Source organism: Rhinolophus sinicus, chromosome 12 (assembly GCF_057876585.1).
Source record: "Rhinolophus sinicus isolate RSI-liver-muscle chromosome 12, RSI-T2T, whole genome shotgun sequence".
In the NCBI taxonomy this organism is placed as follows: Eukaryota; Metazoa; Chordata; class Mammalia; order Chiroptera; family Rhinolophidae; genus Rhinolophus; species Rhinolophus sinicus.
Window position 1 is genome coordinate 17,252,728 of NC_142512.1, and position 27,728 is coordinate 17,280,455.

At 44.2% G+C, this 27,728-nt stretch overlaps 1 protein-coding gene across 1 annotated transcript in view; it reads left to right on the top strand.

Annotated features, from left to right (window-relative positions):
* Positions 1-8,942: 8,942 nt before the first annotated feature.
* NCBP3 (nuclear cap binding subunit 3) overlaps positions 8,943-27,728 on the top strand; it is a 34,271-nt gene continuing 15,485 nt past the window's right edge. The window contains exons 1-9 of the mRNA XM_019743796.3: positions 8,943-9,183; positions 11,093-11,158; positions 12,710-12,815; positions 20,479-20,604; positions 23,494-23,622; positions 23,823-23,899; positions 24,634-24,742; positions 27,077-27,176; positions 27,465-27,568. Of these exons, the coding sequence (XP_019599355.1) occupies positions 9,001-9,183; positions 11,093-11,158; positions 12,710-12,815; positions 20,479-20,604; positions 23,494-23,622; positions 23,823-23,899; positions 24,634-24,742; positions 27,077-27,176; positions 27,465-27,568 (1,000 nt within the window). The 5' untranslated portion in view covers positions 8,943-9,000. The remainder of the gene's footprint in view (positions 9,184-11,092; positions 11,159-12,709; positions 12,816-20,478; positions 20,605-23,493; positions 23,623-23,822; positions 23,900-24,633; positions 24,743-27,076; positions 27,177-27,464; positions 27,569-27,728) is intronic.

Below are 27,728 nucleotides of genomic sequence, written 5' to 3' on the forward strand. Positions count from 1 at the left end.
GGCACAGAGTAAGTCCTCAGCAAGTGAGACACTGAAAATAAAAAGAATTTTCTGCCCCTGGGCTGCCTGGAACCAGCCTGACAGGCCCGGCCTCAGCACGTCCTGTATGATAGGTATTTGCCCCGCTGTGGAGCTCCCAGCTGGGTAAAACTGCCGACCAAGCAGGGCACCATGGCAGAGGCGTGGTGATCAGTTTTTCCATCTGAGAAATGGAGGCCAGAGCTGCTCCTGCCTTCTTCCTAGTCGTCATGTGAAGGTCCCATGAGGGGCTGCACTGAGCCCCCTCCAGCAGGGCTCCTGGCAGTCAGGCAAAAGTTCCCCAAAAGCCAAGACCAATTGATAAGGGGTTCTTCTTTTTTTTTTTTTAAGTGTGTTTTTCCAGGACCCAACAGTCCAAGTCAAGTAGTTGTTTCAGTCTAGTTGTGGAGGGTGCAGCTCACAGTGGCCCATGCGGGGATCGAACAGGCAACCTTGGTGTTATGAGCACCACGCTCTAACCAACTGAGCTAACTGGCTGCCCCGATATGTGGTTCTTATTCCCACTTCCTCACTGGTCTCCTGGCCTTGGTCCTCAGCACTCCAATCCATCCTCTTAGCAGCTGCTGAGGTGATCTTGGGTGCCCACCTGATCTTGCCCACCCCTCTCAGAACCCATCTGTGCTCCCTGCAGTGCTCATCCTCCCATGTGAGGCTCCTGCCATCGGCCCTGCCGGCCTCTGGATGCTCTCCTGACCCCTGCCCTCCTCTCCCACCACATTCCCTTCACTCCTCGTCCCCACGGCTCTCGGCCTCACCCACTCCTCCAGGACATGCCTTTCCCATCTCTGTCTCTCTTTGTCAAAGTTGTCCCTCCCTCCAAGGCCTAGCCTACAGTCATAAAAATCCCTGGACTGGTTCGTCGGCCCCGGTGTTGGTCCCCAAGCCCTGAGCCTGGGTCTGACAGGCAAGCTCACCATGCCAAGGGCTGAGTAGGACCATGGTACATGGTATCATTGCCCCACGAAGACAACCATTCGAAGAGGCACATTGTGGTAGGGAAACTGAGGCCCAGGGGTCAGTAACTGGCTCAGAGTCACACAGTAGTCAGGGAAGAGCCAGCTTAGAGCCCAGGCCTCCTGCCCACCCACCCCACCCAGGTCTTTCCATACCAGCGGCCAGGAAGATCCAGAATCCTACACACAAGGCGGACATCTGGGCCAATCAGAAACAGTCTGCACTTCCAGACCGAACCACACAGGTGAGCTGAGCCCAGGCCAGGGGTGTCCAGCTGAAGGCTGGGGGGGCAGCCCGAGGTTTGCCCTGGGAGGCCCTGGTTCCCAGAAGAGAATGTCTTTGGGCTCTGGATCCCACAGGCACTTTGCCTACTCCTTCCTCTCCCCAACCACTATCATCCTGTAAGGCCTCAGCCTGGAGGAGGGGAGGGAAGGATGGTCAGGGCCACTGAGGGTGCCTATTTTCCTAGGGGCGCACACAGACACCTACTGGGACCCCTATAGACACCCCACAGGTCACAGAGTCATCCCTCCCTCCCACCCCCACACACAGGCTGGCGCACCCACGCACACAGGCTGACACACCCACGCACACAGGCTGCACACCCACACAGCCTCCCCGTGGGCAAACAAGCAGGCCTGGGACTCTGCTGAGGGAGGCCAGGAGAGTCACATAGTGAGAGCTACTGGGCCCTGGGGGTCAACCGAGGCCCAGGAGGAGGCCAGGAAGACCTGGGGAGGGGTCTGTCCCCTATCTCACCTGCAGAACTGCCCTGGCCTGCAAGGACTCCTGCTGGACTAGTTGTCCATGGCTTAAATGACCATCTCCTGTCCTGGTCCCCTCCTCCATACACACACAGACCTGGCTCTGCCCTTTGGGGTGTCATACACATCCATTTCTCTACCCAGGATGACCCAGGGAGCAAAGTCTGGGTCCTCTCACTGTCCAGGGAAGCTGCCTGTCCTCACCCAGGTGGGACGGATCCGTTTGTCATTAGCCCTTCCTGGTTTTGTAGTCAGCCTCCCTGCCTTCCCCTGACCATGCCTGGGCCCTGGCCATCTCGAGGTCACCCTATCCGGAAAGGCTTCCCCAGGCCACAGCCCCAGAGGGACCGTTGGCATGTGATATGGTGTCTGGTTCATCTCCTAAAAGGCAAATCAGGACGCAGGAATTGTAACCTTGCTCACTGGCTGAGTCACTTTCACAACTTGTATCTGCCCACTCCATCCCACCATGATGCAGACCATTCAAAGAGCATCTCTCAGCTGAATCATAAGAATAGCATCTTCCCTCTGGGAACCCCATTCTCTCCACCTAATCCCTAGTAAGCTGTGTCTCTGGCCTGTATATCTCCGGCCTTATCTGGTCCTCTGGTCTTGCTTCTCAGCCTGCAAACTAGCTCAGGCCTCCCCTGTAGCTATAACCCAGATTTCCACCCCCTTGGTTTTCCAAAGGCTGGCCCCACACGTTGGACATGCAGGAGGCCACCCCTCCTGCTTCCTCTCTCAGATGCCCTCTGCGCAGGCTCCTTGTCCCCGGTTACTGCCCAGCTCACTCTGTCCTGTCCCCAGCAGGACCAGTCACTGTTGGTTCTAGCCACAGTCCATATGATTAACTGATGTTCTCTGCATTGAGCACCGTTTGCCCCTCACCCCCCCCCCAATTCCTTTGGTCTCTCAAGACCCTCCCCCATGGTCTAGGCGCAAGTCTACACGGAAGGAATGGAACCAGAACAATGGGGGACTAACATAGGAAGGGGCTGGTTAAACTTCTCCACGCTTGGTCTCCCCAGAGTCCAGGGAACCATCCTTAAGGTGCAGGAGCTTTCATAGGAGAGGATCCCCTTGCCTTCAGGTGCTCTCCTCTCCTTTTAGGCAATCTGTGCCAATACCCACCACCTCCCCAGGAAACCCACTCCAAAGCTGTGAGAGGGCTCCCAGCTGTGGTCTGCCCCATCCCAATTCAGTCTAAACAGTAGTGATCAACCTGTCTCTATGCTAGAAGCGCCTAAGGAGCTTTAAAAAAATCCTGATGCCTGAGCTCCACCCTGACTTAATCGGTCTGGGGTGCAGTGTGGGTGTCAGGATTCTTTTTTTTTTTTAATTAATAGACTTCAGTTTTTGGAACAGTTTTAGGTTTATAGAAAAATTACGTGGGAAGTACAGAGAGTTTCCATATATTCTCTCAACCCCCTCTCCTGCCGCCAACCCCCCCATTTCCCCTATTAGTAATATCTTGCATTAGTGTGATACATGTGTTACAACCAATAAATGGATATTGATGCATTATTACTAACGAAAGTCCACAGTTTACATTAGGGTTCACTCTGTGTTGTACATTCTGTGAGTTTTGACAAATGTATAATGACATGTATCCACTGCAGTTTTATACAGAATAGTTTCACGGCCCTAAGAATCCCAGTGCTTTCCCTATTCATCCTCCATTCCCACCCACCCCTCACTCCACTCCCCCAACCCCTGGCAACCACTGATCTTTTTACTGTCTTCGTAGTTTCGCCTCTTCCAGAATGTTGTACAGTTGGAATCATACCGTATATAATCCTTTCAGTGTCCTAGGTGATTAAAACTTTCATTATTTTAAAAATTGAAATATAATCGACATATAACATTGTATAAATTTAAGGTGCACAACATATTGATTTGATACATGTGTGTCGCACTATGATTGCCATGTAGCATTAGCTAACACCCAACATCCCTGTCTCATCATATAATTACCATATCTTCTAGTGGTGGGAACAATTAAGATCTAGTCTCTTAGCATGTTTAATGTTTAAGGTACAGTGTTGTTGTCTGTAATCACTGTACTGTGTATTAGATCTCCAGGATTTATTTGCTAGTCACAAGTATGTGCCCTACCCTAGATGATTTTAATGAACATCGAGGATTGACATGAATAGCTCTGGTCTAGAATTTGGTAAGGGGGGGTGTATATCTGCTGCTTCATGTTTCTAAATCTAATTCAGGAAAAGGTCTCATTTCCTTCTGATATGTCCATCTGTCCTTCCATCCATCCTTTCAATATTTGTGCAGAGTTTTCTATAACCAGGCACTGAGTTAAACACTAAGCTAAATCAATACTGTTCCTACTCTCATGGCCCTCAGTCCATCGCAGGAGACAGACATGAATCAAGTTGCCATGCGCATGTGTGGGTGATTTTGAATTGATATGGGCACTCTACAGGAAAGGCTCGCAGTGGTGACTCGCTGGTTGTGGCTGGGGAGGTTTACCCGAGGAAGGGAAACCCCAGCTGAGATCTGAGGTTGAGAAAGAACTAGCGAGGCCAAGGGGGAGGAAAGAAATCTCAAAGCAGAGAGACTAGCTTGTGCAAGGGCCCTGTGGTAGGAGGGACAATTTGCTTTCCAAGAACTGAAGTAGTGATATTGGGAATGAGGAGGAAAGTAGTGCATGCAGCTGGAGCAGTGGAAGGGCTGGATAATGTGCTGAAAAGAGGAGGGATAGGAGTGGAGGAACCAGAAAAACAGAGAAACCAGTGAGGAGGCCACTGCAATGTCCAGACAAGAGGTGATAATGTTGGTGGCTGGGATGGAGAGAAGCTGAGGGATGAGAGCTGAAAGGAAGGACAGAAGCAGGTGGGCATGAGGGACATGGGGGAGGCCAGACTGACAATTCTCTGTGTGGCCTGGCTATGGGGGTGGGAGAGGAAGGTGTGAAGGGTGGCTTCTGGCTTCCAGGCTTGCACATCTGGATTCACTACAGTGCTGATCAGAGAGGTAGGGAACACAGGAGTGACCCGGCCTGGAAGGAGGATTCTGAGTCTTAGGCAAGTTGAGTCTGAGGTGCCTTGAGACATTCAAGGGAAGATGTGCAGTAAGTAGTTGGACATGTGGGTCTGGAGCTCAGAGGAGAGGGAAGAACTGGAGATGGGGAGATGGCGTCCTCAGGCTGTGGATGGCAGTGGAATAGGAAGCCATGGGTGTGATGAGATGGCCCAGGGAGTGAGCACGGGCTGAGAAGAAAGGGCCCAGGATCAAGCCCTGGGGGATTGTTAATGTTGGGGGAAGGAGGAAGAACCCTAAAAGGCACTGGAGCAGGCGTAGCCTGGGAAGTGAAAAGAAAGCCAAGTGTGACCATACAATAGAAGATTGTGTGTGGTTTCAAGACCTGGGGAGCGGCTATCAGTGTCCATGATGCTGAGCGGTCAAGTCAGGAGGAGAAAGTGAGGAACACAATCCTTTCAAGAATTAGGCTGTGTTGGGGTTGGGGAGCATACGAGGTCAGACCATTAAGTTTGTGAACTCATTCTAGAAAAACTGCTACATACCTCACTGCCGAATATCACTACGGTCACTTTTGAAGTGCACCCCTTGGGAAGCTATGCACTGACGGCAGGGCCTCGTCCACACTTCAAAGCGATTTTGAAACTCTTTTTCTGGAATGGTCATCAGAACTGTCGTTGTATTACCCTTGATGTCCTGAATGTCATCCAAATGTCTTCCTTTCAATATTTCCTTTATCTTCTGGTAAAGAAAGAAGTCACTGGAGGCCAGATCAGGTGAGCAGGGAGGGTGTTCCAATACAGTTACTTGTTGACTGGCTAAGAACTCCCTCACAGACAGTGCTGTGTGAGCTGGTGTATTGTCGTGATGCAAGAGCCATGAATTGTTGGGGAAAAGTTCAGGTCATCTAACTTTTTCACGCAGCCCATTCAGCACCCAAATAGTAAACTTGGTTATCTGTTTGTCCAGTTGGTACAAATTCATGATGAATAATCCCTCTGATACCAAAAATAAGTTAGCAACATTGTTGCAACAAGTTCACGAACTTGTCAGACCTGTAGATACATACATCTTCTGCATCAAGGTCAGCTGCCTCAAGACCTTTTCTTTAACTGTAGAAACTTTTCCTTAATTACCAACCTGCACATATTCCAAGGACGTGAACTGGGGGTGTGGGGTTGCAGGTGTCCAATTTAAAACTGCATCAAAGAACAACTCTGAATCAGCAGGGCATCACCTCAGGTCAGTGGACCATGTTACCAGTTCTCAAGTAGCATTTGATAGGAGCTTATATTACCTTTTAATGGCTTTTCCCTTTTTTATCCCAGGAGAGGTAGGATCCCATTATTCATTCCCCTCTTCCCTGGAAGAGAGAAGGAGTGGCCAATTTCAGTCAAAATTTTAAGAAAGAGGAATCTTTCAGAAGACCCTTAATATCCTCTTTGTCCCCTAGCCTCCATCTTCACAAACTTCTCAAAAGAGTTGTCCACACTTTCGCAAATTCCACTTTTAATCTACCTTCCTCTTCATGGACACCGTCTCATCAAGGTCACCGATGGCCAACAAACCTTCAGACCCAAGCCAAGTTTCACTGTGAACTTGTGGCTGCCTTTGATACTTGATCACTTCCTGGGTGAAACTCTTCTTTCAGTCTGTCCCAGTGTCTCACTCTCCTGGTTTCTTCTGTTAATAAAAAATCATCCAGACTTTGGAAATAGGAAAAAATAACAGGTAAAAGAACTACACTGATATTCTTTCAATGTAGTGCCAGGTGTTATCCAACGTACCTATTTTGCCCAGGAATTATCTGATTCTCTAGGGATGTGTACCTTTGAATACTTTCCGATTTACTATCTATTAGGGTATTTTACAGCTCTGTAAGGGTAGAAGTTAATTTATAGAAAATTCATAATGAGCAAATAATTCTTGTCTAATAGCGATGTCAATGTTTTCTGTCTGGTAGAAAAGGAAACCCCAAAGGTTACAGTTTTTTTGCCTTGTAGGACATTAAATTGTGTTGTTACATTAATTTCTGTGTTCTTTTGACTGACCAACTCTGTATTCATTCCCAAATTCTTTTTTGAACCAGTCTTAATATCTTATCGGTCTTCATCCCCTAATGAATGAATAAAAGCTTTGACATGTGTTCATTTCATATTGGGGAGTCATGTTTTTCAACTTTTTTTAAAAAAAGATTTTATTGGGGAAGGGGAACAGGACTTTATTGGGGAATGGTGCGTACTTCCAGGATTTTTTCCAAGTCAAGTTGTTGTCTTTTCAATCGTAGTTTAGAGGGCGCAGTTCAGCTCCAGGTCCAATTGCCTTTGTTAGTTGCAGGGGGTGCAGCCCACCATCCCTTGCAGGAGTCAACGAGTCGAACCGGCGTCCTTGTAGTTGAGAGCCCACTGGCCCAAGTGGGAATCAAACCTTCGGCGTTAGGGGCATGGAGCTCCAACCACCTGAGCCACCGGGATGGCCCTCAACTTGTTCGAGAATTATTTTTGACCACTTCTGTTTCCATGGCCCCACTTCAGCAGGCTGCACCGAGGACAGGAAAGGGGGGCGGGTGGTGAGTCAGGTGACTGAAAAGAGACAGACATGAAGGGCTTTCCTGACGGAAGTCTAGGAACCCTGGTGCTAGCCTGATGCCCTGACTTGCTCTGGGTTCCTAATTCTCCTGCCAGCTAGAGCTCGGCCACAGGAGCTGGTTCTCCCTGAGCCTAGCGCCTGAGTCCTCAAGTCACAGGCTCCTCACACACTGCAGGGTGAGAGGCCTGCCCAGCCTTCTCTGCTGGCCTCCGGGTGTCCATAGCTGAGGAGAGATTCCTCCTCTCCTCATTCCCCAACCCCTCAGGCCTAGAAAACACGTGTAATGGTGGGGTTTGTGACTGTCGTCCAAAGCTAGCCTCCAAGCACAAACTTTCTCTGAAATGTTCTTAAAAATGCACACAAATGCATTCCATGCATGCAAACCCATTTTGTAACTAGTGTTCCTTTTGTCAAAAGTAGCCCTCTCAAGAGCTCCATCTTGTTTGTCCTGTGATTTAGCGCACATTTAAGAAGAACTGATGTACTGTGTCCTTTCTGTTCGATCCTGTATCTACATATAATTATCTCATTGAACCCTCACAACCTCCTTTGGGGGTGAGTAACGTTGTCCCATATTACTGCTGAAGGAACTGAGATTCTGAAGTGGTAAGTGGCTTGCCCAAGGTCACACATGGTGTAAGGAGCAGAACCAGCCAGCTTTGATGCTGATCATACTCTCTCTTGGTTTATAATTATTTGTTCCTCCATGACCATAGCTGGCAGGTCCTCAGAGACCCCAGGGTCCCACCCATGCTCTCCTGAGATGGGAAGACAGGCCCAGAAAGGGACCAGAACTAGCTCAAGTTAACACAGGGAGGAAGGTGCAAAATCTGGACTCAAAGCAAAAACTGACCAGTGGCGCCCTCTGGAAGCTTATAGGACAATCCCTCTCTCCCAAGCAAGCTCTTGAAACGTCTGCAAGAAACCATGTTCAGAAACTGACAATGGACTAAGCCCTCCGGAGTCAGGAAATTGAGGGTTAAGCTCTGGCCTTTGGGCAGCTCACTACCCTCTCCAAGTCTCAATTTTTGTGTATGTATACTGGGTCAATTATCGGGACACCTGAAAAAGATTAACGTTGGCAAGGCAAATACGTTGTAAACCTACAGAATGCCTAGAGGTGATAGACCAAAGCTCATTCTGGGCTCTGGAGCCAGATTGTCTAGGTTCAGATCCAGGTTTTATCTCTTAAATAGTCTGTCACCTTAAGTAAATTTCTATGCCTCAGTTTCCTCATATGTAAAATGGGGACTAACAGTACCTACTACTTCATAGGGTTGTTGTAGGGATTCAAGCGCTTGTAACAGTCACTGGCACGTAATGATCTTAGTAAAGTTAGCTTTCATTACAGGCTTACTGTTCTAGGCGTAACTGTTTTCTAAGCCCAGAAAATACCCATCTCCTCCAGGCCCTGCCCCCTCCAACAGGCCCGTCCCCGTCTCCACTCGGTCCCGCCTCCTCCTCTCCCAGGTCCCGCTCCAGCCTGCCCGGGTTCCTCCTGCCACCAGGGGGCGGCAGCGCTAAAGGGGGAGGGGCCTCTAACTGAAGCTGGCGACGCTCTAGGTAGCGGCGGCGGCTGCTCTGTAGCCAGTGGCGGCGGCGCTCTAGCCAGCGGGTGTGCGGGGCGGGCTCTCAGTGGTGCGGCCGGCGGGCGGCGATGGCGGCCGTACGGGGCCTGCGAGTGTCGGTGAAGGCGGAGGCCCCAGCGGGGCCGGCCTTGGGGCTCCCATCGCCTGAGGCGGACTCCGGTTTGGAGCGTGGCGAGCCGGAGCCCATGGAGGTGGAGGAGGGCGAACTGGAGATCGTGCCGGTGCGGCGCTCGCTGAAGGAACTGATCCCGGTACGGGCGGGGGACGGTGGGCGAGGAGGAGGTCGCTAAGAGAGCGAGTGCCCCGCGCCGAAGCGGGCCGGAAGGGGAGGCGGCGGGCGCCCGGGCTGGGGGAAAAGTCAGGGGAAGGGGAGCGAGGGGGGAGAGCGCGGGGGTGGGGGAAGGGGGCTCCAGGCTGGAGGCGAGACCCGCAGCGAGAGAAAGGACGCTGGGGCGCCCGGAAATGGGTGTTGAGGGGGCTGGAGGAGGTGGGGTAGAGCTGGAGGGTACTTAAGGACGTCCCTTTCGCTGCCCCTCTGAGCGAGTCTGTGCAAGAGGGTGATTGAGGAGGGGCCGGGATTGTCTAGGAGCTTGAGATAAAGGGGGAACCCCAGGCGGGAACAGAACCAAAAGCGGCCCAGAAGGAACTGTGGCGCCAGCATCCAGCCCTCCTTGTGGGTCGTGCTCCGGTGGAGCTGGTGTCTGTAAAACCTAGCACTCGCGGGTTTCTCTTGGAAGGGTTGGACTTGTCAGCAGCAGGAACTCAGTGTTTCTGTTGTGGCTTGAGGGTCGTCTTGTCCCCCATGCAGCCCCACTGCTATGTAGCACCTACACCGTGGCCCCAGCATCTGACCCTTAATAAGCCCAGAACATCAGCGAACAGCAGTGGTCCTTGGTCTGTTTTTCTAATCACAATGGAGACACTGAGAGGTGTTTTGCTTGTGGTTTGGTGGTCCAATGTCCGGTTCTTATGGGTGGTCTCAGACCCGCATGGCTCTTCTCAAGTACTTAATTTCTCACCCAACACAAACTACTTTTTACCACGTCAGCATACAGGCTTTTAAATTGAAATGGGGGAGAGGTGAAGGTGGGATCACTAAAGATAGCAAATGATAATGATTCTGGTAGCAACAATGAACAAAGTGGCATTTTCCCATTAACTACATTGTATCATTTAAATATTACTGCAGTTGTGAAGTCGATATCATCCCTTTATTCATTCAGTTTAACATTTATCTATTGCATCCCTCACTACGTGCCTGGCACAATCCTAGGCACTTGATCAAGATCAAACTCCCTGCTGGAGTTTATGTTCCAGTTGAGGGACACAAACAATTTCTGATAGTGGTAAATGCTATGAAGAGAATAAAACATGTTAATGGGCACGAAAGTGAAGGGGGATGGGTGCAAAATGGGCAGCAGAATGGGATAGGATGGTCAGGGAAGTCCTCGGAGATAGTGACATTTAAGCCGAACCCTAAACGACAAAAAGGAGTCAACCATGTGCAGATTTGGAAGAGAGTGTTCCCGGCAAGGGCAACAGTAAGCGCAGAGACTGAGATGGGAACAAGATTGTTTTGTTGGAGAAATGGAAAGTTCTGCAGTCCAAGTAAAAGAGGTCAGGAAGGCCTAGATACCATGGTGGAGACCTAGGCCCAGAGAGGCCAAAGGAAACTGCACAGTGTCGTGTAATCTGTGAACTGCGACTTGAGTCCTGAGCTTCCAGATCCCACCCTCTTCATTGCACTGTGCTGTTTTCCCGTGGAGGCCTGGGTGAGTCCGGGCTTTCTGCGTTTTGGTGAGGGCTTGTGCTCCACCTGGTGGCCTGGCCTGATGACTTTGATCTGTCTGGGTCGGAGAGAGGAGTGTGCCTCATCATGGACGTTTTTCACGAAAGCCTTTCGATTTTCACTTACACAGGTACTTTCAATAGATGGAATTACTTCAGGTTTTGCACAGGCTCTGATCTAGAAAAGACTTCTCATTAAAGTGGTTGATGGCTACCATGGAGTCCCTGGGATGTTGTTTCCTCGTAATAAGGGTTGTGAGGGTAGGGGAAGGATTGCTGAAGCGAATGACTATTCAAAAGGCATCAGCTGTCTTTTATTATGAGATTTTCCTCAATAGCGTAAGCGTTTCATACCTTTCTCCCTTGTGTTAGGACACGAGCAGAAGATACGAAAATAAGGCCGGCAGCTTCATCACCGGAATCGATGTCACCTCCAAGGTAAGACAGACCAGGATTTATTTATTCATTTTGAGAAGCAGGTGAACTTGGTCCCTAGGACTTGTGGAACTGCAGTTATTCTTTACCTCCTATTTTGCTGCAGAATTAAACATTTGTAACTTAAATTTCATGTTGTACAATGATGCCTTCGTGCATTCTGAAAACATCTGGGCAGTATTTTGTTCTCATAGTCACGACAAGATGGAAATCACAGTACCAGGGTGACTGTGCGTAACCACATCCCAGGAAAAGTTCCGCACTGGGAATGCTTTTTTTATGCTATGTCCCTTCTTTAAAAGTGCATATACTGTTTCCACTTTAAATGAAACAAAACATGAATAATAGCATTATATTGCTATATTGGATGTATAAAAGCAAAAATAAAAATAAATATGTCATGCTTATGTTTTATCTGGGTCTCAGTCTGTCAGATGGCTTAAAGGTCAAAAGAAAAAAATGACCTTTTAGACAAGAAAATAAAGTGAAGATGTTTTCCTGTTGTAAAGAAGTGGACTGTACTGTTCTTAATCCTACGCAGTTTGCCATTATATGAAACAGATATGTGGGGGAAAGGGTAGTAATCCCAGAATTGGTACTTAAATTATGGCTAAAGGAAGGTAGATTAATTGTTTGCACTGGGAAGACTTAAGTGAAGAAAATTAGCATAACTGTTGGGAAATAACAGAAGTGTTGCTGCTTTACCAATCCCCACAAGCTTTCTACAGTCAGACCTTCAATTAGTGTGGCAAAGTTAATACACAGTTAGTGAAGGGTTCCTAAGAGCTATCCGAAACCCACAGTTGGACCCGATTTATTTTAGCTCTTGAAAAAAACGTATGGAGCTGATTATTTTGTTTTTCAGTGAAGCATCAATGCTTCTTGTCACTTAAGGATGCAAACTGGCAATTCCATAGACACAGGCCTAGAATAGAAGACAGAGTTTCTTTGCCTCAATGTTATTTTTAAACCAGGAAAAAGCCTTAGGGAGTGGACTGCTCAGGCATACATAATGTGGAAGAATGTGATAGGTGTGATTACCATGCAGACAGTGTGAAATGGGGGTGGTGGTAGGGCTCCTAGAAATAGCACTGAGATCAGAAGATCTGCCCCCCCTTACTAGCTGAAGTACCTCCCGCAAACCTTTTAACTATTTTGTGCCTCAGTTTCTGCACCTAGAAAATTGGGAAGTTGAGATTGTTTAATTGTAATTTGTTCAAAGACTGATTGCTAATAATAAACGAAATGTCAGAGAACTAAAGCATTTATTACTCATTGAATCAACAAATATTCACGGAATTCCTATGCTTCTCCAGACACCGTGATAGGCATAGAATCATCATGAAGATTATTGCAAATTATAGCAACATTAGTGTGTGCCATCCTAGTAATTGACTTTGAATATCCAGTTTTTAAATTATTAAAGGTACATTGTTGCTTATTTCTCCTGATTTATTTTAGAGTTGTCACTGATGCATTATGTTGTGTTTGTGATTGTGTGTGTGATTCAACTTTCCTCGTCCATTGAAACATGGCTTTTTCCGTACCGTCTAGGAAGCAATTGAAAAGAAAGAACAGCGAGCCAAGCGCTTCCATTTTCGATCAGAAGTAAATCTTGCCCAAAGAAATGTAGCCTTGGACCGAGACATGATGAAGAAAGGTACGGGGTGTTTCGGGGGAATTTTCCCTCATTTCTCCAGAAAATAACTTTTCCCTGCTTGGCCTTGTGCTTCGGGCCTTGCCTCGCATGGCCAGTCATCCAGATACTCCCAAAGGAAGGGAACTTGTGAAGTCTCCATTTCTGAGGTGACCTGTTTCAAGTCGAGCTGCTGTTAACTGTGTCTCAGATGTTAGAGCTGGAAAAAAAGAGATTGTCTTATCAGAGGAGGCCCAGAGCAAGTCACCCAGTGAGTGGCAGAGCTGAGATTAGAACCTGTCCTTCTATAGACTCTTACTCATTTTCTGCTTTTATCACAAAAGGGTTAATTTTTCTTTCCCTTTAAACGTAGTGGACGTGTATCGCAGTGAGACCTTCTTTTCGGGGAATCAGAACAATATTGAGATTGGTGAGGGAAAGCCATCAATACTTCTGTTGATACAGGCTTGTGATTTTATTTAATTTTTGTGTTTTGTTAGGGTATTTTGCTTCCTAAAACTCACCATGAATTATAGAGAGTAATATGCCCCAGTCTTCTGAAACAATTTATAAATAAAAGGGAAAGTTATTACTTTTTTAGTGAGTTCATCGCCTGATTTATTATTCCACTCTAATATAAATCCATGAATACAAAAGGTCTCCCTCTGTTGTATTTGCAAACTTGGGTATTTGTGAAGGGCTTAATAGGCAGACCTGAATGCATGTTAAAGGTCTGTACTCATCTGTGTGAGTTTCTCTAGGCTTGCATGTTGAATGACTGAAAAAAATAGTCTCTATTTGTTGGGAATGTGCTCTCTTACCAGGCACTGTTTTAATTAGCACGTTGCATGTTCATTTCTTATTACTTTCTCACGATGAGGAATATATTTTTTATTCCTATTTTACAAAGAAGTAGAAATAGGCTCAGAGAAGTTTCCTGAATGCCCGTTGGTACATAGCTAGTAAAAGTAGTCAGGGTTTAGACCTGGGTTTATCTGACCCTAAAGCCTTGCTCTTAACTGCTTTGCTCTATTACCTTATAATATGTGATATGATAGCGCAGACCCAACCTGCTCAGTCCATCCCAGTGGATGAAGTAGCTTAGATGCAGAGCTCAACTCTGGATGCTGCTTTACTCTTTTTCCTGCATCATGATTTCAAGTTGGAAATATGACCTTGCTTCCTTTGCAGGCTGAGTTTCCAGGCATCTGCCTGAGCAGCCTTCTGTTTCAGGAGAAGTCCTGTGAAGGCCAAGGACAGCTGTGCAGCTTGCCGTTCATGTGCCTGCTTAGTCTGGGCCCAAGCAGAGTTATCAAGCCTCTCATAACTCCACCTGCAAGCAGGACAGTTTCACCACACCTGTTTACTTCTAGTCCCGTGAATATTCCGTGTGACGTCTTGCCTCTGATCTTCTTCCTGACTTTATCCCCGCTGATTTTGCCTTTCCTTATCCCATGCTTTGTCTGGTTCAGATGTCATTTCCTCTGCAAAGCATCCCTAATCACCCACTCAAATTTCTTTCCTACCTCTGTTGGAGCTCTTTAGGGTGCGAAAGCCCTCTTGGAATCTAGTCTCAGTTCCTTTGTGAATGTGAGCAAGTTATTAAACCTTTTTAGGTCTCAGTCTCCTTGTCTGAGTAATGGGAATATGATACCTACCTGAATGGGATCACTTTGGGGGTTAAATGGTTTTTTTTAATTTTAATTTTTTTTTCAGCAAAACAATCCCGAACTCATGGTTCTAAAGATATGTACTCCTAAAAAGCAATAGATCTTCCAGGATGTCAGCTGGAGCAAGTTGCTTATTACACCCTGTTTTTCATCCAGGAAGCAGCATGGCCTAGGGTAGTGTTCCTGAACTCTGGAGAACCCTGCTGTCTATCCCAGATGAGTTTAAATTAGAATGGGAGATGGGGGTGGGGGGTGGGGATAGGTCGCAGAGATATTTTTCTATCTCCCTAGGTATTTCTAATGTACAGTCAAGACTGAGAACCATTGATAATTGTGGTTAAAAGTGTGAGTTCTGAAGCCTGACTGCCCATGTGCAAATCCTGACCTGTCACTTTCTATAATAGCTCTGTGACCTTGGACAAGTTCCTTAGCCCCTAAGAACCTCAGTTTCCTCATCTGGAATGGCAGATACCAGCAGTTCTCCTAGGATTGTTGGGAGGCTCTAACAGAATGTTACAGTTGGTAGAGTGGTGTCTGGCACACAGTAAGTCCCCAATAAACGTTAGTTATTATTACCATCATCTGGAAGTTTTCCATCTTCCAAGTAGTCGTCTAAGGGGCCCAGCCTCTTGGGTGAATGGGGACATTAGAATAAACATCTTAACTCCTACAGCCACACTAGATATCAAGTTATTGCTTCCTGATACCAATTACAATAATAAAATATACCTATTGATAAATGTTTACTATGTGCTACTCTGCTATGTGGTTAATTTACCCTTCCAACAGTCCTGTGAAGAGAAGGTATTTATCATCTCTGTTTTACTGATGGGGAAAATCAGGTGCTGAGAGGTTGAGAAACTTGCCCACAGCTACGTACATAGCAAGGTTGGCATTTGAAGGCTGGCCTAACCGAAGCCCGTGTTCCTGACCTGCCAGCATTCTGGCCCAGAGTTTGGGAAATGCTGCACTGGACTATTTTGCAGGAACAGTGACGTGCTGCTGCTCTTGAGTAACTCGGTGTCAGGCAGCTTCAGTCTCCTTATCCCCAAAATCAAAGTTCTCGGGGTTGAAAGGGACCTTCGGGGTCATTAAAGTCCACCTCCTTCCAGCACTGCAGGCCGTTTGGCAAAGTTCCCAGTGGCCTTTTGGCTTCTGCCTGAACGTTTCCTAGCGATGGCAGTAGAACTATTTATGAAGCCATCAGTTTTGGTTTGGGATATATATTGATACATGTTCCTTGTGTTGAACAGAAATTGCTTTCTAGTAATTTCTGTCTATTAGTGACTGTGGACCCTTCGAACAACATTAAGCCCTTTCTTCATTCACACAAAGACTAGTTCCTATGTGATTTATGTGATTTGACTCTCTGGTCTCCCTCTTCTAGACTCTTTGCAATTTTTAAATGTTCTTCATAAGGACATTTAATGTAAGGTGAGGTGTAGATTCCAGATATGGTTGGATTCATGGAGAGTTTGGCGGAACTATTACCACAGTCTCTGTCCTCACCATTTCATAATGTTGTACCCATCTTCTAGTCAACCAAAGCACCCCGGTCTTTCCCCCAGGAACTGCACCCATTAAGACAGTCTTTCTCGTCTTGTACTTGAGGCACTGTTTAAAAATTAACCTTCTTATTTATCCCTATCAAGTTACATCTTGTTAATTTTAAGACTCCATTTCAACCTGTTGGGTTCATTGTCATCTTAACTGTGCCTTTTAACATTTTAGCTACGCTCGTCACTTTGGTGTGCCTGGCTTCAGCATCTCCTTCCAGTCGTGGCTAAATGTCGAACAGGGTAATCCCATATTGTGCCATGAAACATAGATCCGTGAATTGTAAGCCTTATTATCAGATCTACATGTCACTTGATTGGCATGAGGACCTAGGTTACGTGCCTTAATGATCTCGAGACAGAACACCATCTATGGTGTTATTTGAATTTCTTGGCCTGCTCATGACACCACAAAAAGAAATGAGGTTTGTGTGGCTTGCTTCTTTGTGAACTCACATCATTTTCTATGGGAGAGCCTTGGTTTCTTAAAGGATCATAGATTCTGTCTGATACGCTGCTTTTTAAGAAATTTTAGGGATTGACATTAATCTTTTCAATTTGTTGTTTGGGAATTTCTCTTTTCCCCATTTAGAAAAATCAGTACAGGATGAGTCCTTCTCAAGGCTTTAAGGTACTTTGCTCCCTCCCTGTGACTTTTTAGAGATTACTACTTAATTCTGAGATCTTAGCTACGTGTTTCAGTCACTACATTGGGATGTAATTTTGGTCTAGAAGATTTCAGTCTATTAAAACTAATTCTTATGCTTTCGAGACCTTTCTTGGATTTTAGTTCTACTTAATGATAGCTATTCTACTGTCATTAGTAGAAACAGATAAACAGTTCTGCCTGTTTTCCCACATTATCTTCCTAAAGTAGTATTGCTCTAGACACTTTTTTAATACCGTCAGCATTTTTGATGAGCGTGTATAGTCTGGACTGTACCCTTTCTTCATGAGATGTTATACAAACAACTCATGCTTACCAAAGAAAATTTGGAAAGTAGAGTAAGAAGAAAAGTTGCCCACAATCCACCACCCAAACCCAGTCATTGTCAATATTTTGTTTATTTCCTTCTAATTTTTTCTGCATGTGGACTTTATTTTATTTATTTTTTTATTTTTTATTTTTTTAATTTTTTTTTAAAGATTTTATTGGGGAAGGAGAACAGGACTTTATTAGGGAACAGTGTGTACTTCCAGGACTTTTTTTTTTTTCCAAGATAAGTTGTTGTCCTTTCAGTTTTAGTCGTGGAGGGTGCTGTTCAGCTCCAGGTCCAGTTGCCATTGCTAGTTGCAGGGGGCGCTGCCCACCATCCCTTGCGGGACTCGAGGAATTGAACTGGCAACCTTGTGGTTGAAAGCCCCCTGGCCCATGTGGGAATCGAACCAGCAGCCTTCGGAGTTAGGAGCACGGAGCTCCAACCGCCTGAGCCATCGGGCCGGCCCTGGACTTTATTTTTGTTTCTCCTTTTCACTTGACAGTCTGTCATCAGCCTTTTCCATAGCCTAATGTTAGTCTTTTAGAGTCTTAAATTTCTTACACTCATTCATTCTCTTGCGTTTGTCGTTAGTACTTTACCCTTTATCTGTCTCCCATATGTGTTCTTTGGCAAATTGTGCTCACCCAGGCTTTGGTGCCTTCTCTTTCCTTGGGATCACCTCTCATCCTCTGAGTTACTGTACTTAGTGTCTTCCACATTTTTTGATCATTCTAATCTGAAGCCATGGTATTGGCTACTTTTTCACTGGATTTTCAGACATCTGCTTTCCTAAAGACTTGAGTTTTGTGTCCTACTACCTGTCATTTGTTGTCTTCTTTCCTTTAGAAAAATCCAAGACGGTACCCTCCCCCCCTTGCTTGTAGTCAGCATTCGGTAAATGTCCAGTTCTTGTTCCTTGATGTATCTGTTCACCTCCTCCTCAACAGTCAGCCCTGTCTCATTGACTGGGCAGAAATCCGGGCTCCTGCTTTGTTTTATTTTAAGCTGTGACATTGTCAGCAAGGTGAGGAAGTATTGAGCATTCTCCGTTGGCAATCTTCCATCAAATCCTGAGCTTAATAAAGTTTCCATCTCTGGTGGGTCTTGCCACTGTCAGTTTGGTTCTCTTTTGAGAAAGAACCTGTTTTAATCCTCGAGCTGAGTGAGACTAGTTTATCTCTGCAGTGATATGACTTTTGCATCTCTTTCTTTTATATCTCTAGCTGCTGCTTTTGAACAAGATTATCCATTGCCCATTTCTAGATGTGTATACCATTCTCTACATTAAAACAAAGACATCTGAGGCCAGAAGTTTTGTTCTTTATCTTCTGTTTTGTTTTTAAGATGTTTCCTTAACTGTAGGGGTTTTTTTTTAAAACTGTTGTAATGTTAAAGCAATGCTCTGATGCTCTTGATATTTATTTTTGTTGTTTCTTTTGGTCTTTATTTTCAGTTTGTCTCTCTAATGATTAAATCCTTGTTATCAGATCAAGACTCCTACAAGATCATTTCTCCCTGATCCTCAGTCTGTCCCCTCTGCCACCACCAGGAGCTCGCCCTGTTGTTTGTTATCTTTTTCAGAACCGTCTCTTTACTTCCCATGGGATCTTTCTCATCCAAACTCATGGCTTTTTTTAGCTCACAGAACTGAGAGGACCCCCTGGTCTAACCCCTTCAGTTTCCCATTCTGCATGCTAGAGTCACCCTGGATGTCCCATATGGACACCCATCTCATTTGGGCCTTTGTTCACTGTTGCACTGCTTGTCACTAATAAGGACTTGCTGGGATTCCTAAGTCTTAATGGCATCTCCGTCTTCATGAAGCTGGCTGGCAGGAAGGTACTCACCTTATACAGCCTGGCTCACATCTACATGGGCTCCCATTAAACCTGTCTTTTACTCTTCAAAATGGTAAAACAACTATTTAAAAATGTTTTATCTAAAGGTATTCTCATGTATTTTACATAAAAGTACTATAGGACATATCAAAACATACTTGGGAGTAATGGACATTGAATTCTTGACAGAATTACAGCAGAGAAGGGAGGGAGAGAAGGGACATGGAGAGCTTACACAGGGCCGTTTTGTGCGTAACATTTTATTTGCCTCAAATCTTTTTAAGAAACTAAACATAATGCTAGATGTTGGGTCTACAGATACTTAAAAATTATTTTTTCTTATTGATATATTTGCATATTTCACAAGTAAAAAGATTAAGTGAGGTAATGTATTGAAAGTATTTAGTAGAAAATTAACACAGTCCTAGTAGGGCTGAGGTTCCTTTGTGACCTCAGCCTCAACCTTTCTTCACCCCCAAAGATAACAACTGTTATCAGTGTGGAGTGAATCACACCAGGCCTTTTCCAAGATCTTTATTTTCCCAAATATGCATCCTTAGAAAGTATATGTTAGCTTTTTGTTTTAATTTTTTTAGTGTCATCACATGATACATGTTTTTCTGCTCCTTACTTTTCTTACTCAATAAGGTGTCTTAGACTCTTTCGATGGTGTATAAGTTATGTCATTGTTTCTAACTAGTATTCTGTTATGTGCTCAACCATGTTTGATTTCATGTACTTACACCATGATATATGACTCTGATAACTACTGGGTTATTAGAAGTTGTGCTACAAAGAGCATCTCTGTGTCAGCTGCTGTGGGAAGCCACAGCTGTTTAGAGGAGATACTGAGAAATAGAATTCTGTGCCTCTGGGGCGGCTGCTAAACACCGATTGTGGTGGACACTCCCAATTTGTCCTTCCTTCAGAGTGGCTGTGCCACTTCACACTCCCACCAGCAGAGGGAGTGGCTCTTTTCCCCCACAGTAGCTACAGTTGGTAATAAAAGGCAAAGTTTATAAAAATCTAGTTGATGAAAACTGGTATCTTGTTTCAATATGCACTTTCCTAATTAGTTGTGAGGTCAGTCATCTTTCATATGTTTATTGTATTTCCTGTTGTGTGAATTGCCTGCTCATGTCCTTTGCCCATTTTTATTTTGGATTCTCATTTTCTTAATTGATTTGTAGGGTTTCTTTAATTTCCTTCCTTGCTTTATACCCAGGGGAGACCCTTCTTGTTTTTCAGAAATTGTCTTAACTATTGCACATTTCTCTTTGACATACATTTTAAATCAGTTTTTCAAGTTCAATGAAAAATCCTGTTGAATTTGGTATTACTTTAATTAAAACAGGTTAATTCGGGGAGAGATACCATATATTTTATCAACGCTATTTGTTTAATCTTTCTCAGCCAAATATGTCTGTTCTGAATTTAGTCATTTGTTTAAAGCTATTGGTCTGTGATAAAAATTAAAATAGTTGATCTTGGTGTCATCTCTCATTTTCTTTTGAAATGATTGCTATCTCGTTCAGCAAATTTCTTTTCTAAACACGTTATCTACACTGTTATAAAGGGGACTGGAGGATGTGCAATAGCAGATGGTAAAATTGTGTCATCTTTTCTGTGTCTTGTTTTTCTAGCAATCCCCAAAGTGAGACTAGAGACAATCTACATTTGCGGAGTAGATGAGATGAGTACCCAGGACATCTTTTCCTATTTTAAAGAATATCCTCCGGCTCACATTGAATGGTTGGATGACACCTCCTGTAAGTACACCCAAGTTTTCTGTTGAATATGCTTTTGGGTTTTGTTTGTTTTGTTTTGTTTTAGATTATTATTTTATTTTTTTAATTTTATTGGGGAAGGGGAACAGGACTGTATTGGGGAACAACAGTGTGTACGTCCAGGACTTTTTTCCAAGTCAAGTTGTTGTCCTTTCAATCTTAGTTGTGGAGGGTGCCGTTCAGCTTCAAGTTGTCCTTTCAGTCTTAGTTGTGGAGGGCGCAGCTCAGCTCCAGGTCCAGTTGCTGTTGCTAGTTGCAGGGGGCGCAGCCCACCATCCCTTGTGGGAGTCGAACTGGCAGCCTTGTGGTTGAGAGGACACACTCCAACCAACTGAGCCATCCGGGAGCTCAGTGGCAGCTCAGCTCAAGGTGCTGTGTTCAATCTTAGTTGCAGGGGGCGCTGCCCACCATCCCTTGTGGGAGTCGAGGAATCGAACTGGCAACCTTGTGGTTGAGAAGAGCCCAGTGGCCCATGTGGAAATCGAACCGGCAGCCTTCGGAGTTGGGAGCATGGAGCTGTAACCGCCTGAGCCACTGGGCCGGCCCTGTTTTTTTTAAACTTACTTATTTTAAACACTTTGTAAGCGGGCATTTTCCCGCCAAATCGCGTCGTAACGCGGGGCTTTTTTGACATTTTCTCGCCAAAATTAGACTTTCTGTAAAATATTCATATCTTTCGATCTATTTGATATTTTTCTATGAAACTTTCAGTGTTTTAGTTTAAAAAGAGGTGCAAAATATGTGTTATTCTCGTCTCCCGCGCTTTGGTATAAAAAGCGATATGACGAGTTTACTCGTTTCCCGCAAAAAATGTGTTTTAAGTGTGTTTTTCCAGGACCCATCAGCTCCAAGTCAAGTAGTTGTTTCAATCTAGTTGTGGAGGGCGCAGCTCACAGTGACCCATGTGGGGATTGAACCAGCAACCTTGTTAAGAGCACCGCGTTCTAACTAACTGAGCTAACTGGTCGCCCCAAATATGCTTTATTTTTTGTTTTTTTTTATTTTATTAGTTTCAGGTGCACAAGACAAAGCACTACTTAGACGTTAATATGCTTTTGTTTTTGATTTTAAAAGTGTTCTTGCCATCTCAGCATGAATGGTTATGGCTCAGACTACTTGTCTGTACCTGACCTTTGCCGTTAGCCTAGGAGAGGAAAAAATGCCCATTGATGAGAACCAGAATGCATTATCTTGTGTGCCAGGTTATACCCCAGGAGTATTCTAAGCCAGTTCAGAGATGGTGACCAGGGTTGAGGAGGCTGGTTGCTGGCATCTGAGTCCAATGTATATGATTGAGGCCTTTTTAACTCCCACAATTTCCCAACAAGGGGGTGGATCCAACTGAATAGACTTGGGGCTGAGGGCTGCATTTTCAGGGCTTTAGACTTTGTCTTTGCAACTTGCCGTACAGAGGGCTGGCTCTGCCTAAGTGTCTCTAACCTAATACTAGACCAGAACCCTCTGACACTGTATTAGACCTCTCATCTCTGCTTGCTTTGGACTGTGTTTTCTGGAATTTCACCTGCTTACCCTAACAATTGAGCTGTTTCATTTGTGAATGTTATAACTGTAATTTTTAACTTGCCTCGCAGCTCCAAGTCTGGCCTGACCTCTGGTGACCACTTTGCTGGCTTCTTGTCTTGACTCACTTCTAGTTTGGCTTTAGTTACTGCCAGCTTGCTCACCTACTAGGATGTACCCTGTATAGCAGCCTGGTTTTCCGGATTGCTTTCTTTAGAAGATGTTGATTCAGTGTTTTCACTGAAATAAGAGGAAACATTACTGAGTAAAAGATTTTTCTCCTTTTTCCTTCTTCCTTAACACCGTGCAAATCAGGGATTGGTAAACTTTTTCTCTAAAGGGTTGGATAATAAATATTTTTGGCTTTGCAGGCCCATATAGTTTCTGTCGCATTTACTCAACTCTTCCATTGTGGCATGAATGTAGCCACATAGACAGTGCGTAATGGAATGAGCCTGGTTGTTTCTGTAGAACTTTATTTACAAAAAACAGACAGTGGATGTGTAGTTTACTGTACATTAATTATACTGAGATAAAGCTGGTCTACATATAAATAAAATAAATGGCATTTGACAGACTGGATCTGGGCTGCAGGTTGTAGTTTGCTAACTACGGTTCAAGTCATTAAAACCAGCTAAGGGATATCAGCGTTGGAAGGACCCTTAGAAATATCCAGTTCAACTACCTCATACTGTACATCAGAAACCCAAGGTGACGTGGTACGTCAGTAACAAAGATGAGACTCTTTAGACCTTCGTTTCTCAAACTGAGATATAAATGCTGTTTTAAACACTTAAACAGGTTTCTTTTCTACAAGACTTCTCAAAACATTTTTCTTGCTAAATTCTTTTCCTTAAAGAAGTGAATTTGATTAGTTGCTACAAAGCCAAGTGTCTGTCATGCCTTCATTGCATGTATCCCATGATGATACCGTCATCTCCCATACTTTACAATGAGGGAGCGTCCAGATGACGGCACAGCAGACAGCATACCTATAGGGGGCAGGCAAGGATAATCCAAATTTATTTGGTAATTATCATCACTGTCCTCATCAGGAACTGCTAACACATGGCACTCACTGTGTGCCAGGCAGTTTTAATATATAGAACCCTTTTTCATGGAATCGTTGACCACTATTTTGTGGAACCAAGCTTGGGAGTGCAGCTCTAGGTTAACTTCATGAAGGAAGTTTTACTACCACTTTCTGTCCTTTTCATTAGTTGGTTGTACACTTATGGATGCCAGTCTGTAGCTAGGTGAGGCTGTATCAGTGAGTATGATGCAGTCTCTGCTCTCAAGGAAGTTACCATTTGGACTCAGTGTAACATTTTATTTTATATTTTATTTTAGGTAATGTGGTTTGGTTGGATGAAATGACAGCCACACGGGCCCTGATCAATATGAGTTCTCTGCCAGCCCTGGATAAGATAAGAAGCAGGGATGCCGGTGAGGACAAGTCATCAGAGAAAAGTAAAAAAGGTAACAGGGCCTTTGGGGCTGAAGGTCCCGTTATTGACGTTGTTGGTTTGGGTTTCTGTGCAGCGTATTATACATCTTCTCATCACCACTTATTTCTGTGATCCTTTGGATCATCAATAAATAGGAGGAGAAAACATAGGGCTTTTAAATGATGAGATGGAGTTCTGTGAAGGCTCACCTTGTCCCTCATTCCATTTTAGACAAGCAGGAAGACAGTTCAGAGGATGACGAGGCTGAAGAAGGAGAAGTGGAAGATGAAAACTCAAGTGATGTAGAGGTTAGTAATAGGGCAAAGATATATGCAAGGTTTGACTGTAAGAAACTGCTTCCTGTCTTCTTATTTAAGGCTTAAAGACTTAGTAAGTTGTGTTCTTCCTCCGGCTTTCACCGTTAGACCTTCTGAGGGTGCACCAGGCTCTTGGCCTTTAAGTTTGTATGGCTAGAATGAACGATTCATCTTGAGATCTTAGAATAGTACTCACACTACTGTGTAAAAGAAAAAGATTTTATTGAGAAGTACTTTGAAGTGTTATCTGATCAGTAAGATAAAGAAGCAGCAAGTAAGGGCTTGTTTCCTAATAGATTATATACTATTGTTGGAAAACTTAAAGTGGATTCATTTAAAAAATATTCGTTGAGTGCCTACTGTATACTAAATCTGGGTGCTGGGGGTATAGCGTCAAGCTAAACAGTCTTTGCCCTCTTGGAGCCTGCATTCAAGTGGCGAAGACAGACAGTACACAGAAACACAGATGTGTAAGATAATGTCGGGAAGCGGTGAGTGCTATGAAGGAAAGGGTAAGTGGGCAGAGAATGATGGAGACCATTTTTGTAGATAAGGTGATCAGGGAGTACCTCTGGCTTAGAAATTCTACACACAGAGGAACTCGTGCTGTAATGCTGATGGAGTATTAACTAACAGCAGAATTCTTGCTTAATCAGTGCTAGCTTTGCTACTGAATAAATATGCAAGGCTTTAATTTTTATACTGAAATGCTCTTTTTTCTTAAGTTGGACACGTTATCTCAGGTAGAAGAAGAATCTCTGCTAAGAAATGATCTTCGTCCAGCTAACAAACTTGCTAAAGGAAATAGGTTATTCATGAGATTTGCTACAAAAGGTAAATGTGATATTTGGTATTGATATTTATTTTTAACCAACGTGATTTATTATTGAGTGACATCCTTCTCTTTTGAATCGAAAGTCAGATCAAGTAATCTCAAAATCCCTTCTAACTATAATATTCTGAGCTTATGACGTGATGGCTTGCTGCTTGAGTCGGAGTTTCTGTCTTTGAATGTGAATGTTAGCTATTTGTATCCTTTTGTGATTTCTGGCTAAAGTAAGTTATTTTCTTTTAAAGTTGGTTTGCCTCATGTGCTTTTCAGCCAATTTATCACCTGAACTATGAAAACCTTTTACAATTGTATATGTGTATATCATAGCAATATCCTCCTGGACATTGCTAATAGTGCCATTCAGCTCTAATTCCCTGAGGAATTAAATCAAGTCTCTAATAATTCGTAAGGCGTTTTATGCACAATGATTTTTGGTGCATATTAAAAACAATATTTTTTAAATTGTACACAGTTTTTTAAAATTGTTTGAGAGTTAGAGATGACAACCCTTCACCCTTGAATACTTCAATATATATTTTTGAAGAATGAGGACTTTGTCTTACACATAGTACAGTTACCAAAGTCAAGAAATGTAGTGTTGATAACGACACTATAACCTAACCCACAGTCCACATTCAGATTTTGTCAGTTGTTCCAGTAATTGCCCCACTCTGTAAATTAACACTGCCTGACACACAGTGAGTGCTGTGTTAGCAGTTCTTGATGATGATGATGATGATAACTCAAATAAATTTGGATTATCCCTTGTACCGTCCCCCACTAAACTGGGATCCACTCTAGGACTGAGTGTTGAAGTATGTGCCATGTCTCCTCAGTCTCCCTGAATCTGGAACTACTCCTTTGCTTTCTTTTCCTTGACTGGACCATTTTTTAAAGAGTATAGGCTCGTTGTTTTATAGACTGACCTTTCGTTTGGGTTTGTCTAATGTCTCCTCCTGATTAAACGTGGGTTGTGCATTTTAGGCAAGAATACCGTGGAAGTGATGTCATGTCGTTTTCAGTGCGTCATATCAGGAGGCACGTGATATTTGTCCCATTCCCGGGGATGTTAACTTGTATCACTTTGTTAAATTAATGATCACCAGGTTTCTCTACACTATAAAGTTACTATTTTTACATTTGTAATTTTAAAATTTGTGGGGCGATACTTTGAGATTATGTAAGTAGCCTGTTGCTCATCAAACTCACTCGGTAATTTTAGCATCCGTTGACCTTTTTACTCCATCACTTCTTTATTAGTTGGCAGTCTGCTGTAAGGAAGAGCTTTCCCTTTTACCCATTTATTTATTTGTTTATATCAGTTTAGACTCGTGGAGTCTTATTCAGTGGGTTCGCATCCATTGCTATCATTTTGGTTCATGAATTGTCATGATTTGACCAGCAGAGCCCCTTCGAGCTGTGTGATTTTGACATGCCTCCATGATTCTTTGATCACTTTCATTAGGGCACAATGAAACACACTGTTTTTCCAGGTTCAACTTGTATTTTCTCTGCCTCAGATCTGGAACCAGCCATTTTTTTTTTTAGCCATTTTTCCAAGGAGCTGGTGGGCATGTTTTTTTGTAGGTGGCACATACTGGTTTGTGCCACCAAGTTTACATAAGCACTGGCTTTGTTCACAGGGGGTGTTCCTCCTTTGCAGTCAGTGAGCACCCAAGAAGCTGTCAGAGACCTTTATATTATGAAAGTGTGTGTGGTCACTGACCACCTTTCCTTCCTATGAACTGGCGTTGTAACTTGACAAGTGGGATCTTTTCTATGTCTATTCCAGTGGCTGTTTGAGTGCATTCTAGATACATGGTACTGTGCTGTTTTCTTTAAGCCATTTTGAGGAAATCACAATAAACTAGAAAAAAATGGCTTATTTAAATACATGGAATTATGTAGTGTCTGTTTCTTTAATCCTGATTCTGTGTTAATTGGAGTGTTGTCAGACAGAAATAAATATCGTCTTTCGGGGCCAGTGAAAATGCCACCTCATCTAGAAAGTTTGATTCCTGAACACGTATCACGACTGAAGCTTCTCACGCTTCTTAGAACCTTGTCTCTTGTATTGTTGGTTGGTTTTAGTGCTGCTTCCTCTTTGAAGTCAGCTCCTCAGTGGCAACGTCATCTCGTCCACCTTGTATCGTGCTCCACCCCCTCCATTCTGCTCTCAGGCATTCAGTGAAGTTCACAGTGCAGCTTTCCCTTTTGCTGGCAGGTTGTGCTAATCTGATTCCAGCTACGGAAAACAGCCGTGTGTCTTTTTAACCATTGCACATTGTTTTCACACCCACAGGAAATCCTAGGTAACGGTTGTAATTAATTTTTAGATGACAAAAAGGAACTTGGAGCAGCCAGAAGAAGTCAGTATTACATGAAATATGGGAATCCAAATTACGGAGGCATGAAAGGAATTCTTAGTAATTCTTGGTGAGTCCAAAACTGTAAAATACAATAGTTTAAATAGGACTTAAACTTTCTTAATCCTTTAGTTGGTATTCTGCAGTGGAATGTCAACACCATGTGTGGACTGGAAGGAAGACGAGGGAAGAATGCAGGATTCTTAACTGTGGTAAATAGTGTGAGAACGCTGAGTTTCAGATGTCTGTGTTAGCGCCTGACGTTGCATCGCGTCAGTAGGGCGTTGACAGTAATGAGTGAGTGTTGAGGTCCTTCCTGTTGGTTTTTGACTATGTGCTTATTTTGGCAATGTTGCAGGAAGCGAAGATATCATTCCCGTCGCATTCAGCGGGATGTGATCAAGAAGAGAGCCCTGATTGGGGATGACGTTGGCTTGACGTCCTATAAGCACCGACATTCCGGTAGTTGCCTGCTCAGCTCTTGGGTAGACACATGTTTGGCTCCCGAAATCATATTTTTATTCTTAACACAGTCTTTTAAGGTTCCAAACTTTATCATCCTCTCTTCCTTGCCCTCACCCTCTGCCAACATATAGGAAAGTAAGTCAAGTCACGATTAATT